This window comes from Cucurbita moschata, unplaced genomic scaffold (genome assembly GCF_002738365.1).
Source record: "Cucurbita moschata cultivar Rifu unplaced genomic scaffold, Cmos_1.0 Cmo_Scf00010, whole genome shotgun sequence".
NCBI lineage: Eukaryota > Viridiplantae > Streptophyta > Magnoliopsida > Cucurbitales > Cucurbitaceae > Cucurbita > Cucurbita moschata.
In genome coordinates, this window is record NW_019268526.1 from 239,091 (window position 1) to 253,021 (window position 13,931).

General features: G+C 36.1%; 2 protein-coding genes across 2 annotated transcripts; one reads left to right on the top strand and one right to left on the bottom strand.

Moving 5' to 3' along the window:
• Window positions 1-9,994: 9,994 nt before the first annotated feature.
• LOC111448607 (cytochrome P450 81E8-like) lies at window positions 9,995-11,846 on the top strand. The gene is made up of 2 exons (XM_023088289.1): window positions 9,995-11,520; window positions 11,655-11,846. Exon 1 carries the CDS (start codon window positions 10,010-10,012, stop codon window positions 11,507-11,509), a length of 1,500 nt encoding a protein of 499 aa, XP_022944057.1. The 5' UTR covers window positions 9,995-10,009; the 3' UTR covers window positions 11,510-11,520; window positions 11,655-11,846.
• A 15-nt stretch (window positions 11,847-11,861) lies between these two features.
• On the bottom strand, window positions 11,862-12,805 carry LOC111448608. The gene is made up of 4 exons (XM_023088290.1): window positions 12,491-12,805; window positions 12,301-12,399; window positions 12,009-12,212; window positions 11,862-11,974 (listed from the first exon to the last, which is right to left on the bottom strand). Exons 1-3 carry the CDS (start codon window positions 12,734-12,736, stop codon window positions 12,009-12,011), a joined length of 549 nt encoding a protein of 182 aa, XP_022944058.1. The 5' UTR covers window positions 12,737-12,805; the 3' UTR covers window positions 11,862-11,974.
• Window positions 12,806-13,931: the final 1,126 nt, after the last annotated feature.

Consider the following 13,931-nt stretch of genomic DNA (forward strand, 5'->3'; position numbering starts at 1 on the left):
TTTTTTTTTTTTTTTTTTTCTTTTTTTTTTTTTGTAAAATGAATAGTGATGATTAGTTTCCAAATAGTAAATGGGTGCTTTTCTTAAATACTGGTTGTGAACAAAGTCATCAACGGTCCAATTGATCATCCTATTAAGTATATTAGAGCTTTCAAAATGTTCAACAAAGATTAGTTCTATTTGAATCGGTATGAGAATATAAGTATCAATACACTTCATTTTTAAGACACATACTTAATAAAATTAACTTTATCTAATAATGCCACTGTTGAGTACATATAAGGAGCATGAAAATTTTTAAGGAGTGAATAAAAGGAGGCCGAATGCCAAAAAGTTTCTATGTCCATATAAAGAGTATACGAATATGAGACATTATGATATCCAAACCATGTATGAACACCTAATCATTAAGGGAATGGACCCTACATATAATGTTTGGTATCATCCCAGAGAAGTATGTGAGGAGGATGATGTTGAAAAAGAAGTCGATGATTCTCTTATATTGGAAGCAATCATCTTATATAAGAGCACATATATTGGAGAGGAGTGCATTGAACAAGCCGAGGTTGAGATAAAAACTTCATCAAATAATATTGTTGATGATGTCTTGAGTAAAGTTCTTAGATCGAATTGTGGACATGTAAGAGGACTTGGATTTGGAGTGACTTGTTCTGAATTGTCTCTCTTGTCTCAACAAGAAAATAGATACATGACTTTTAAGAAAGAATATGTGAAGATGAGGGAAGAAATGATGGAAGTAAAACCAATGTTCTCCGGTTTCGAGTAGAAAGAGGTACATTTTTTTAATTAAGTTATATAAATTTTACATTATTTTATTGTGAGTTTATTCCATATATATTTCAATTGAAATTTTCATAAATTGACCTAACTGATGAAGCCTCTAATGGTATTGAAAGTATACCAAAATCAACAAACATCCATTCAAATTTGACAATACGTTCTCCTACAGTAAGCTGATTTTCTAATTTAACGAATAAAATTATTGATTTCATTATTAATTACTATCAAATTCTCAATGCTTTTAATTTTCTTCTGGTAGAGCATCAATAATAATACTCAAATTAAGTGAAGTTATTAGATTGGCATGACTCATGAGATATTGTTGTAGAAGGACGATGGTCTTCTAATAATCCAACTGCTCTTGTTCATCACATCCCTATTGGACCGCATGCTATTAAAGTATGAGTTGATATACCAAGGAAATGCAATGTCTATTTGTGGCGGCCTACATAAAAAATGACATGTATCGAAGAACTTCTAAAGTTTATTTATTTAAATTAATGAAATAATTTTTTCATTACTTAATTAAAGGATTCACGTAATCATATGTTCATATATATTTGGTATATTTATATAGGTGAATAAAGTGATGTTTGCCTCATGCCAAAGATGAATTTGAATATGACACTTTATCTACCTGATAAACTTGAAGCCAAACTTGGTAAATTTTGTATTTTATAAACTACTTTATGTTTTTTTTTTTTGTATTTAAACAAAAACTTTATCATGCATTATTGAAACTTTTTTATTTTCTAACGTGCAAGTAGATCATGAAACTTTAATTAAAAATGAATATATATATTTTTTTTTTTTGTATTTAATGTGTTATAAAATATCGTTAGACATGTAAATTTCAAAATTAGCCAACAGTAAATTAGTAGAGGAAAAAGATATAGCAATGACGGAGAGGTATAACGAAATTTATATAAAAAAAATAAATGTTGATAATTAAAATAATTATAAATGATTCATTACCTAGATATAACATAAAATTGAAGCTCTAAATAATATATTATAACATTTCAATAACTCTATTATAAAAAATAGCATGTTATTTTAACTATATTAAACTAGCTTAATAAAATGTAAAATGTTTTTATGGCAACTAATATAAGCTATAGCTTCCTCCTATATTATAGCTATAAAAAAAAACGCTATAAAAAGTCTCAGACTTTTAATAATATGGACTGTCACGACGTACGAAAAACGCTATAAAAAGTCTCTCAATAGCATTTTTCGTAAGCTATCATATTTATTGTTTCTTGCAGTGACTAATTAGCTTCATAAACTTTCTCCTCACGTTAATAACCACTAAAAATCTTACTAATGCCACTTTCAAAAATATTGTGATCCATGTCAAATTTAGGTTCCTATGCCTTAAATTGACATAAATTTTTGTATCTACCCTAGGGCATACACATCCTCATTCCAATCTTCTGCACGACCTCGTTGGTGTCTTGAACAACCTCTATTCTTAACAATTTCAGCTCACCCACTTTAGTATACTTAAGACCTGCATTATTTTTCATACAAAGTCTCAAACGGTGTCATGTCACTTGCGACTTGAAAGTTTTTGTATGGTACTTCTCTACAATTAGTTTATGCATGCACGCATGAACCCATTAGGAGACTTTGTTAACATACCCCTAAGGCAAACTATGGGCTAGTGCACACTTATACTTTCCAAAATCAATGGAAAGGAAAGGAACACGATAGTATTATGATTTATGTGTCCATACATAACAGGTTAAAGTAATTTATGATCATATGACATACAATATGCATGAGATCTCACATTACATATCATGATTTCATACTTATCATGATATAAATTCTTTAAAATGTAATTACATGTTCATGATAGTTCACTCGTGCCTTTCATACATTGTACCTCATGAAGTCTCACAAGGTATAAACATGATCATATTACCACAGCAATCAAAATTCATATAAAAAAAAGAAGTACATGCATCACAAAATTCATTCGAATATCATAAGACCAATAACAACACATCAAAAAAGTCATATGTTAAGTGTGATTAATGTTTTAAACAATTTCCTCCAGCATAGTATATAGGGGTCAATAGTAAATTCACTTGAACGGTAAACTCTTCTCGGTATTCCTAAGCTTGCTTTAGTCTAATATTCTTAGGTGTAAACTCTTCTCGGTATTCCTAAGCTTGCTTTAGTCTAATATTCTTAGGTTTAGCTTCACTTAGTTCAATTTTAGCTACCATTTCCATCCATTCAGGAAATGAAGCTTAGAGAATTCTTAGAGTCAACCTATATTTACCCAAATCATCCTAAATAGTGCCATAAAAAAATTTAATTCCCCAAATATTCTCCAAAACAATGGGTATACCGAACTTTTTTGGTTATAATTAGGTCAGAAACAATTTTGAAAGGGTTGGAAATGATAAAACAGGATAAAAATAGCAAAACCGAGCCATTTTAGCAGCCAAAAGCTTAGAGAAGTGATGGAGAGCCATACAGCCGAGCTAGTAAGAGGAGAGGTCTGTTGGAACAAAGAAACTTTAAGCAAACGAAAAACTTCAGAGCCATAATTGTAGGTGTTGGATTTGACTCACGATCGAAATATGTCGAAACAAGTAGAAGAATCAAACGAAAAACTTGAGAGGAGAGATCTTTTGAAACAAAGAAACTTTAAGTACCTAGCTTTTCAATTCTTTGTTGTGAAAAAAACATAGGAGATGAATATTTATAGCAGAGAAAGCAATAATTAGCTCCCTAAACTTTGTCCTCACATTAATAACTACTAAAAATCTTCCTAATGTCACTTTCAAAAATAAATTCTAAGTTCCTCCGCCTTAAATTGACATAAATTTTTGCATCTACTCTAGGGTATATACATCCTCATGCACGGCCTCCTCTATTCTAAACAATTTGTGATCACCCCTTTAGTATTCCTGCGACATGCATTATTTTTCGTACTAAATCTCAAACGGTGTCATGTCACTTGCGACTTGAAAGCTTTTGTTATAGGCGAGCTCCATCAGATGCAATTTGGAGGCCTAATCCCAGAGCTTCAATGGCCGACAACCTTCACACACATGCTCTTCTAGTCTCGAGCTTACACACCAACCTAACAATCACCAAACAAAACCACCAAATTTTTGAACACACCTATTCCTCGGTTTTCTGTGCTTTTCTTTTCCTCTGTTCTTCGTTTTTAAACCCACACCAACACCCGAATCTTTTTCCACCACCACTCACAAACTCTTACAACTCTTCAACACTCAAACACCTCCAGCCCTCATGTACCAATTTCCTTTTCCTCCTGCAGCTGCCACATATTATATATAATCTTTATGCTAGATGTGAATGTTTGCTAGATCCTCTAAATGTGAATGTGATACCATGTATACCGTGTTCACATATATACATGGTATTATATATACATGGTATCACATTCACATTTAGCATGTCTATACATGGTATCACATGCTAGATCTAGCAAACATTCACATGGTATCACACATATTATATATTATGTGAATGTTTGCTGAATCCACCACACCTAAATGGTGTGAAAGTTATCTTATTTATAATCAAATAAATTACAAGGATATGGAAATAGTAATAAATGGAAATAACAATAAATGGAAAGATACTATAGTAATAAGGCAAATGTTAGATATTTGCCTTATAATAAAATATCAAATATAATATATATGGTAAACTATAATTTATTACTAAATATCCTTAACACCCCACCGCAAGCTAAGCGTCGGATTTAAACGAACGTGAAGCTTGAATCTGAAAAATTCAAAGAGGTTGAGAAACACTTTTCGCAAAAATGTTAACAACCTGGTTCAAAGGCAAATATTTGACAACATGGTATCAGAGCCATTTTGGTTTAGCAACCCGGATTCTTTCTTTTCAATGGCTTTTGAAATCTTCTACTGTTCTTGTCCACCACCACTGTTGGCTTTGACGCCGCAGGGGCAGTCGTCATGGCTGCCACATGCAGAGCCGATTGATTATTCTTCGGCTCCACCCTTTTGACCTCCAAATCATCCTTCGCCATACTCTGTACATACAACCTCACCTTTTCCAAACATAACCTCTTTCATTTTCTTCCCAATTTTCCCTTCATCCTTCATCCTTCATCCTTCACAAAAACCCTAATCTTAGGATCTTCATCAGCATTCCTCTTCGAAAATATACAGAATCTCAATAAGCCCATCGACCTTCTGTAGAGATTTACCTTTGGAATCTGGGCGCCGCACTGGTATCTTCGCCAACCAAGTTGCCGCCGCCCTTCTCGCCAAAATTGGCTCCTTCGCCCCAATGTGGCGGCTCTTCCAGCTGCCCTTCTCGCCAAAATTGGCTCCTTCGCCCAATGTGGCGACTCTTTCGGCTTCAACATTGTCTTTGTCCCTTGCTCTAGGTTTCCCCTTCTACTTCTTGGGGTTAGATATATTCTCACCAGAGCCAAGGCAGCATCGTCGCTAAGCGACAATCCCTCTTCATGGGTTAGACATATTCTCGCCGAAGCCAAGGCAGCATCGCTGCTAAGCAGCAATCCCTCTACAATTTTCGATGGCCAAGAAAGTGTTTCTCTACGCCTCCTCTGAACCAGGTTGTTGACATCTTCACGAAAAGTGTTTCGCAACCTCTTTGAATTTTTCAGATCCAAGCTTCACGTTCGTTCAAATCTGACGCTCAGCTTGCGGTGGGGTGTTAAGGATATTTATTAATAAATTATACTTTCCCGTATATATTATATTTGATATTTTATTATAAGGCAAATATCTAATATTTGCATTATTACTATAGATATCTTTCCATTTATTGTTATTTCCATTTATTACTATTTCCATATCCTTGTAATTTATTTGATTATAAATAAGATAACTTTCACACCATTTAGGTGTGGTGGATTCAGCAAACATTCACATGCTATACATGGTATCACATCCACATTTAGGTGTGGTGGAAGATCTAGCAAACATTCACATGGTATCACACATATTATATATTATATATACCAGGGGTGCCACTCACAAACATTCACATGCTATACATGGTATCACATGCTAGATCTTCCCACTGTTTGCTTAATTTTTAAGTAATTAAGGAGCTATTCTAAATAAGTTTTAGGATAGTTGTTGATTTTTAAGTAACGAGGAAGTTACCCTAAATCAAGATGAACTCTAGCTTTAGGATAAACCTTGATTTTCAAGTAATAATGATGTTACCTAAATCAAAATGAGATCGAGGTTAGCTCTTAATTTTTAAGTGATTAGGATGCTACCTCAAGATAAGTTTTAGGATAACCCTTGATTTTTAAGTAATCAAAATGTTACCCTAAATTAAGATGAGCTTTATGTTAGTCCTTGATCTTCAAGTAATCAAAAGATGGTACCTTAAATTAAGATAAGCTTTAAGTAGTCTTTGATTTTTAAGTAATCAATATGTGCAACCCTAAGATTATGAATCGAATCAAGTAAGTGTACCACACACCCGTGCCCTGAAGTAGCACTACACAAGTCCTAAGTCCACTAAAATTTGAAGACGGTTAGGTACCACTCAAGAAACAAGAACCAAGTACAAGAACTAAGAACCTAGACCAAGGATCAATGACAAGAAACTAGGATCAAAATTCAAGTTCTCAAACTAAAAACTCAAAACGTCATAACCAAGGTCCTTAAATTAGAACCAAAGGTAAAAAACTCAAAATCCATGACCGAAGTCCTTCAGCCAAAACCATGATAAAAACTCAAGAATCAAGAATAGAACAATAGGACCAAAGTTCTCGGGTTAAAAACAAGAACATAACAAGAGATGAGTGTAGTACTGTAGCATCTATCATGGCTTGATTAAAACCTACAAGTAAAACTACTTACTGAGTTTATGTACTCGTTCAAGTTTTCTCATATTTTTTAGGTGACAAGAAGTAGTTGGTCGAGGATGGAAGGAGATTTGGAACACGTGTCATATAGAATCACACCAAGTTTTCAGCTACTTGAAGTAAAAATTACCATTTTAGGATCCGTCCTTTTTGTCTTTCTACATTTTTATCAATGGCAACTCAAACCAAAAATCAAATCATGACAGGAGTCCTAATCAATATCGTGTCACAACTACCTTTAATCATGTATTTAAGTTCTTTTCCATTTTATCTTTTTGAAATTCGAAAGTAGGACAATTAAATCCTATAATTTTTTGCAAGAAGATCTTTAAAGGAAGTAAGAGTTTTGGAAATGGACAAGGACAGCTCAAAAGCTTGTGCCCCAAATAGTCTCATCAAGGACTTCCCCTTTCTTAAGATAGAAGCCTCTATACTCAAAGTCGGATAATATTTGGGCACGTTACCTTCTGAACAATGTGCTGACTTACTTGCTTTAAGCTACTATTTGCATAAATGCAACGAACATTTTTTGTTAGAAATATACTACTCGTACACGTAAGTGCCACATTTAGCTTCGACATAGTTTCAAGTCCTTAACTTTCTCATGGTTATAGAATTTGGAATAAATCATTTACATAATATCGATAGTGTTTGAGAAATATGTTATTTGATCTAAATAACTCTTAGAAGCCAAAAGTTGAGTATTAGTGATATATTGGATTTATCGGATTTATTTTAGGCTAGTTTTGAGGTATAAAGAGTGGATTTCATGAGATATAATGTCGGAAATAGATCGATTGATATCACCCTTCAATTGGAATTAGCAAAAGCAATGTCTCCTTGCATGGTATGAATTCCAAACATTCACGATCTGGATGTGAATGAGTCGAACTACTTATCCTTTGGTCTACCAGTTGAATTCCAAACATTCTTGTTATTGCTTTAACCCATATTCTCCAAAAAAGTGGATCGTGCTCTAATAGCTCCCGATAAATTAAATACATCCATTAAAATACCAACACTTTTTATTCCACAACAAGGAAAGCACTTTTTCACTCTTTCATATACTAAGGGATTTCACTTGGGAAAGAAAATGTTTCATACTAATGGATTTGATTCCATAGTCATGGGTTCCAATGTCCGAGATCTCATAGCACTTACCAATAAGACCCTATCGATTAGTATTATGCCGAAGAAATCAATTACATACACCAATACAATTAGATCGGTTCTTCATAGACAAATTTAGGATTTGCGATTCCAAATAAGATCGATTCAAGATCATTTTATACAACCCTTCCTATGTGAGCCGGATGATTTTCAAGATTTGTTGCACATGCCACACGTAATTGAGGGTGAGTATCTTTCGAAGTCCCTTTTAGCAAGATCTTCCACTGACCTTCCACAGAGGCAGTGGAAACATTCTCCATTTATAGCTTTATCACAGCTATCAAACTTGTCATGTGAAGTGAACAATGAGTTGCCTTTACAAGTTTGTCGAGTAGTATGAGTATCAATTCACCAGCCTTTGATGTGATATGCTATATTTACCTCGAAAAAGACACCAACTAAATCATTAATAATACTCTGGTCGTTGGAGTTTGGTCCATTCTTATGTCTTTTAAACTATACTTATATGCTCATTCTTCAGCTCAAAATTATAGATAAAGCGTGGAAGGAGACGAATGAATAGTTCGAACACTTGACCTCGTGCTTAAAGTGTAACAAAAATCAGCGAAGGAATAGGCGACGAAAAGAATTCGAAAATCAACGTCCAACGAGTGTCGAACATCCGACCTCGCGCGTGTGGAAATTCAAAGAAAAAACAAACGATTTTCACGCTCGGTCGGATTCGAACTCTCGCCTAGGAGCGACTGAACAAGGTTGGGTGTGTAGATAGTCGCGCGTGGTTGCACGCACAAGACCACTAGTGCACGTGGGTAAGTTGTTTTACCCACGTTGACCTCGTTTTGTATATTTTTCTATTCAATTTTGATGTTTTTTTTTTAATTTTTATTTATTTTTTATTTTTTAAGATCCGCTTGAGAAATTTTTGAAAATTTGGAGCATCGGACAAGTTAGCCCCATAAACCGTCAAGATACTCTTAAGTACCTAGTTTACCACCACGATAATTAGGAAAATCCAAGATAACTGACACTATGCCTTGTAAACAATATCACTAGATCTAAGACCAATTTCTATTCCCTCCAGTACAACCTAATAATGTCGATCTTGACTTAGTTTGGTTAGATAAGATAGTGGATCGAAGTTGTTTTTAGGCTAGTGCCCTTATTGTGTGTGAAATAGTTAAAGGGTCTCTAAACATGGCATTAGTTTCATAAACCTATTAGAAGTGGGACGAGGGACCACATAGGTAAACTATCACGGCCAAATTTTTTTAGTTTTCAAATACCAAATCGTGACTTTGAATAAAATAAAAGATAAAAATTTGATAAATTTAAATAAGAAAAAACATTAAAAAAAAAAAAAAAAAACTAAAATTAAATCCAATTATAAGATGAGGTTGTTCAAAATGTTACAAATAGGGAAATGAGTTTGAAATACAATTATAAAATAAGATACAAAAGATTCTAAAATGTAAAAAAATAGACTGACGCTCCGTGACTGCATAGCTCTCTAACATTCCTCCGCCTCAACCTGTAGCCTACATACACTTAAAAAAGAAAAGGGGAAAAAGAGTGACTATAAAAGTATATCAGTAAGCAATCTACTTATAAGCTTTCATCGTATTCATGACCTAACAGGTGCCCACCTACTTTTGGCTTAAGGTGTAATGCTCTTGTTGTGCACACCTATGCAGTGGTAACCCGTACCCGAAGATGGGGCGCTACCTCCATAGGTATCCACATGATCAAGACCCTCCCATAGGACAGATCCCCCATGTAGGATAACCACTAACTGCCTCACATGATCAACGCTCTACCACAAGACAGATCCACCCTGCAAGGTAATCCTCGCATGATCAACACCCTACCACAAGAAAGATCATCGTGCAAGGTAGTCTATCAAACTACTGAGTCACATATTTCTAACGAGTCTCCCACAGGATATTATAGGCTAGTTAAGTAATTATTTTCCTTGATTAAACTTGATATTTTTTTAATTTATGGATATTTTTTTATTAGTTTAGTCTTTACAAAAATAAAAAGATACATTATGATTTGCTTGTTCCGGAAAATATCTTATCCCCTAGACCAATAATTTTGGGCATAGATAAGGGGTGGAGTGGTACCCACATGTATGCAAAAGGAACAGCATATAATATCAATCAAACGTGTAAATGTTTCCATTGAAATCATCAAACAAACCTAATGGATTTTCTCTTTGTTTTGCTGCTCCTCCTTCTTGTTTTCCTTTTCCTGCAACAATTCATTACCCGCCGGCGAAATCTCCCGCCGAGCCCACCGTCTTTCCCGATCATCGGCCATCTCCACCTCCTTCAACGCCCAATCCACCGGAACTTCCACAACATCGCCGCCAAATACGGACCCATTTTCACTCTCCGATTCGGATCTCGCCTTGCCCTCATAGTCTCTTCACTCCAACTAGCCGAAGAATGCTTCACCAAAAACGATGTCGTTTTCGCCAACCGTCCGCGTTTACTCATCGGAAAATACCTCGGCTACAACTTCACCACCATCTCCACCACACCTTTCGGCGACCACTGGCGGAACCTCCGTCGTCTCACCTCTATGGAGATATTTTCCACGGCGCGTCTCAACGCAGCTCTCAGCATCCGTAAGGATGAAATCCGGCGATTATTGGTCAAACTCCATTCCGAATCGTTTGCTAAAGTGGAGTTGAAATCGATGTTTTCAGAATTGAGTTTCAACGTTGTGATGAGGGTTGTGACCGGAAAACGGTACTTCGGCGAGGAGGTTTCCAATGAAACAGAGGCGAGGGAGTTCAGAGAGCTTATGGATGAAACATCGCGTCATGGAGGAGCGTCGAATTGGGTCGATTTCATGCCGATTTTGAAATGGATTGGGTTTGGTGAATATGAGAAGAGTTTAGCCAAATTAACGAAAAGGGCCGATAAATTTATGCAGAAATTGGTTGAAGATCGCCGGAATCAGACAGGATTGCAAATAGAAAAACAGAGTACTCTGCTTGATCGGCTTCTGGAACTTCAGGCATCTGAGCCGGAATATTACTCCGATGAGATCATCAAAGGGGTCATTCTGGTTTTGCTGCGTGCCGGAGCTGACTCGACCTCTGTGACCATGGAATGGGCAATGACTCAATTACTCAACAATCCGGAGGTGATATCCAAAGCCAAAGCCGAGATTGACACCAAGATCGGTCGAGATCGACTCATTGATGAAGCAGATCTCGCTAACCTCCACTACCTTCAAGCCATTATTTCTGAGACCTTCCGGTTGCACCCTGCAGCGCCAATGCTCCTCACACACTATTCCTCCAATGACTGCACCGTCGCAGGCTACGATGTTCCTCGTGGGACGATGTTGTTGGTCAATGCTTGGGCAATTCACAGAGACCCCAAGCTGTGGGATGACCCCATGAGCTTCCGACCTGAGAGATTCTTAGGGGAAGGGAATGAGTTGCTGTGGAACAAGTTAATTCCTTTTGGGATGGGAAGGAGGGCTTGTCCTGGGGAAACTATGGCGCTAAGGTTGATAGGATTGAGTTTGGGGCTATTGATTCAGTGTTATGAGTGGAAGAATGTTGGATATGAAAAGGTAGACATGACTGAAGGTGGAGGTATCACCATTCAAAAAGTTCAGCCTCTGGAAACCATGTGTAGAGCTCTCCCAATTATGGATAAAGTTCTATCAAATGGTTTGGACTAAATTTCACCAACGTTTGCTTCCACCCTTCCTCTTGATGTATGCTACGTATCACGGTCACGTATCACGGTCATACTAGTTCAGGACGTGTTTGCTCGTGACTGCATGCCCATGTTGTATTGTATTGTCTTATTTTCTGTTTGTATAGATCTCTTCGGCTTGAATCGCCCAAAATGACCACAAGAGTGTGACTGGTTGTCAACGCTTCCTCTGATTTTGTAGGATCGCTTAGCCAAATCAAGTCTAGGCTTGTCAGCGCCTCAAATGTATTAGAGGGAGATCCACGCTGTCAAATTCTCTCTACTTGAAAAGTTATATGTTATTTAAGCCGTTGTGTTTTCCTTTGATCTCTATACAACCATACAACTGAGGCTACCTTTTATTCTCGATCATCAAATCAAAGCTCAAAATCGAATTCGAAATACAGTTTCTAAATGCTCATATATATGTCCAGAGCTTACAGAATCGATAGCCATATCATTTCATTTATGCATTGTTAGAGCTAGCAACCTTCGCTTCGATTGGGCTTCTGGGATTTGAAGATCAAATCACGATCATCAAATGTTGGAAACCAATCATTAGTTGCAGGATTGCCTTTGTAGCCGCCATGAAGATGAACCCTCCCACCAGTTGCAGCATCAATAAGCCGAGTATGAACAACATTTCCTCCCCCTTCCTTACCCACTTGTATGAACCCACTCCCCGTCTGCTCCCTCCCAAATTTCATCACCAAAATCAGAGAGTTCTTTTTGTAATTTAAACTCAAAACAAACAAACAACCAAGGAAGATTAACCTTATGATGCCGCTTTTCAATCGAATCCAACTCCTTGTAATACTCCGTCTCCACATACTCCTCCTGCACCAACGAATCCCCAACTCCCAAGGCTAAGACCTGTAAACATTCCTCAAAATTTCATACCCAGATCACTATTCTCCCAAAATTTACAGAGGAAAAAAAATTAATGTAAAGAATCGATGAATACATGAGATTGGGTTTGGAGATTTCGGAGCTTATCGAGCTCGGGAATAGCCTCTTCTGCGGTGCTTCCAGATGGGTCTTGCGTCGAGGAATCGGATTCAGATTCGCTTCGGCTCGGTTTCATCGGCCGCTTGGGAGCGATGGAATCGAACTGGGCTCTGATCTGATCGGTGATTCGCATCTGCTCCTCGTTGTCCAACACCACGTCGCTCCGACTCGGCTTTCTCGCTGTGCACCGCCGTGCCGCCATGGTGGTTCTGGCCTCCTTTTGTTTGGTAGTTCCTTGATCTGTGGCTTTTGTCGTTGATTTGTAGGTTTTGGCGGTGGTTTAAATATTATATAGTCAGGATAAAGCTTATAGATATATATATTGAAGAAAAGGCCAAATTAAATTCTTGGATTTTTATTAATATTTATGAAGTTACTAATCATTATGTGACTTATAAAGTAATCAAAACCATTTTTGAGTGAAAATCAAATCAATGAAGATTAATTCTAAAGAACTCAATCGAAGATGAATCAAATTAATCAACCGATCTATAATAACTTTTTAATATTGAAAATCTCTTAGACCTTTGGTTATGAAGTAGGAGTAGTAACATCTTAGAGCCGATTTAGTCAAAGATGTGCAAAAACCCACTCATTGTGGCTAATGTTGCAAGTCCACAATGGTGAGAACCATGACAGTGCGCTTAGGTTCTTGATGGCTCGATAGTGATTGAACCATTTGTATAGTAGTGAGATTTCTTTTTTTGATTAGTAACTTGTGGAACAAGTTAAAGAAAACTATGAGTGTTTTCTCTTGGTGCATAGTCATGCGATGTACGTTCCATTCACAACCGAATTTTAAAAGTATACTACTTAAGAGTACTTTAGTATAAATAAATTCTCCCTTCAAATTAGTGTGTTTTTTTTATGCTTTAGTTATTCGTTTTGGTATATTTTGATCGAGGATCGAAATCAACATCTGGAACAAGAATTAGGATGCCGAAACAAATGCCCCAGACTATATGATCACGATAAAGAGTGAAAAGAAGGGGAACGTAATACTCCAATATCTGTTAGTAAGAGTAACTTTTCACCCTGGAATTTTTGTAATTTTTTCAAATTTTAGGAGTATTTTGATAATTTGTCATTTTAAAATTATTTTAGTTTCTGAAAAAGTAAAAAAAAAATAATAAAAAAAAGTTAACTCATTTCTATTTTGGAGTAATGTTATTCTAACACAGACCAATATTAAAAGATTTCAGACCTAATAAAGTTATTTTCGCAACTAGTCCCTTTATTCTTTTAATGTTCATATGTCTAAGTCTATTGTGTCATAGACTTGAACTAGAAGCACTTTCAGTAATAGTGTCATGTTTATATCGTGGTGTATAAGGTTCCAAATTTTGTGTCATATGCTATCAGTGTACCACCATTCACAATCTTCTACAAACTCTTTG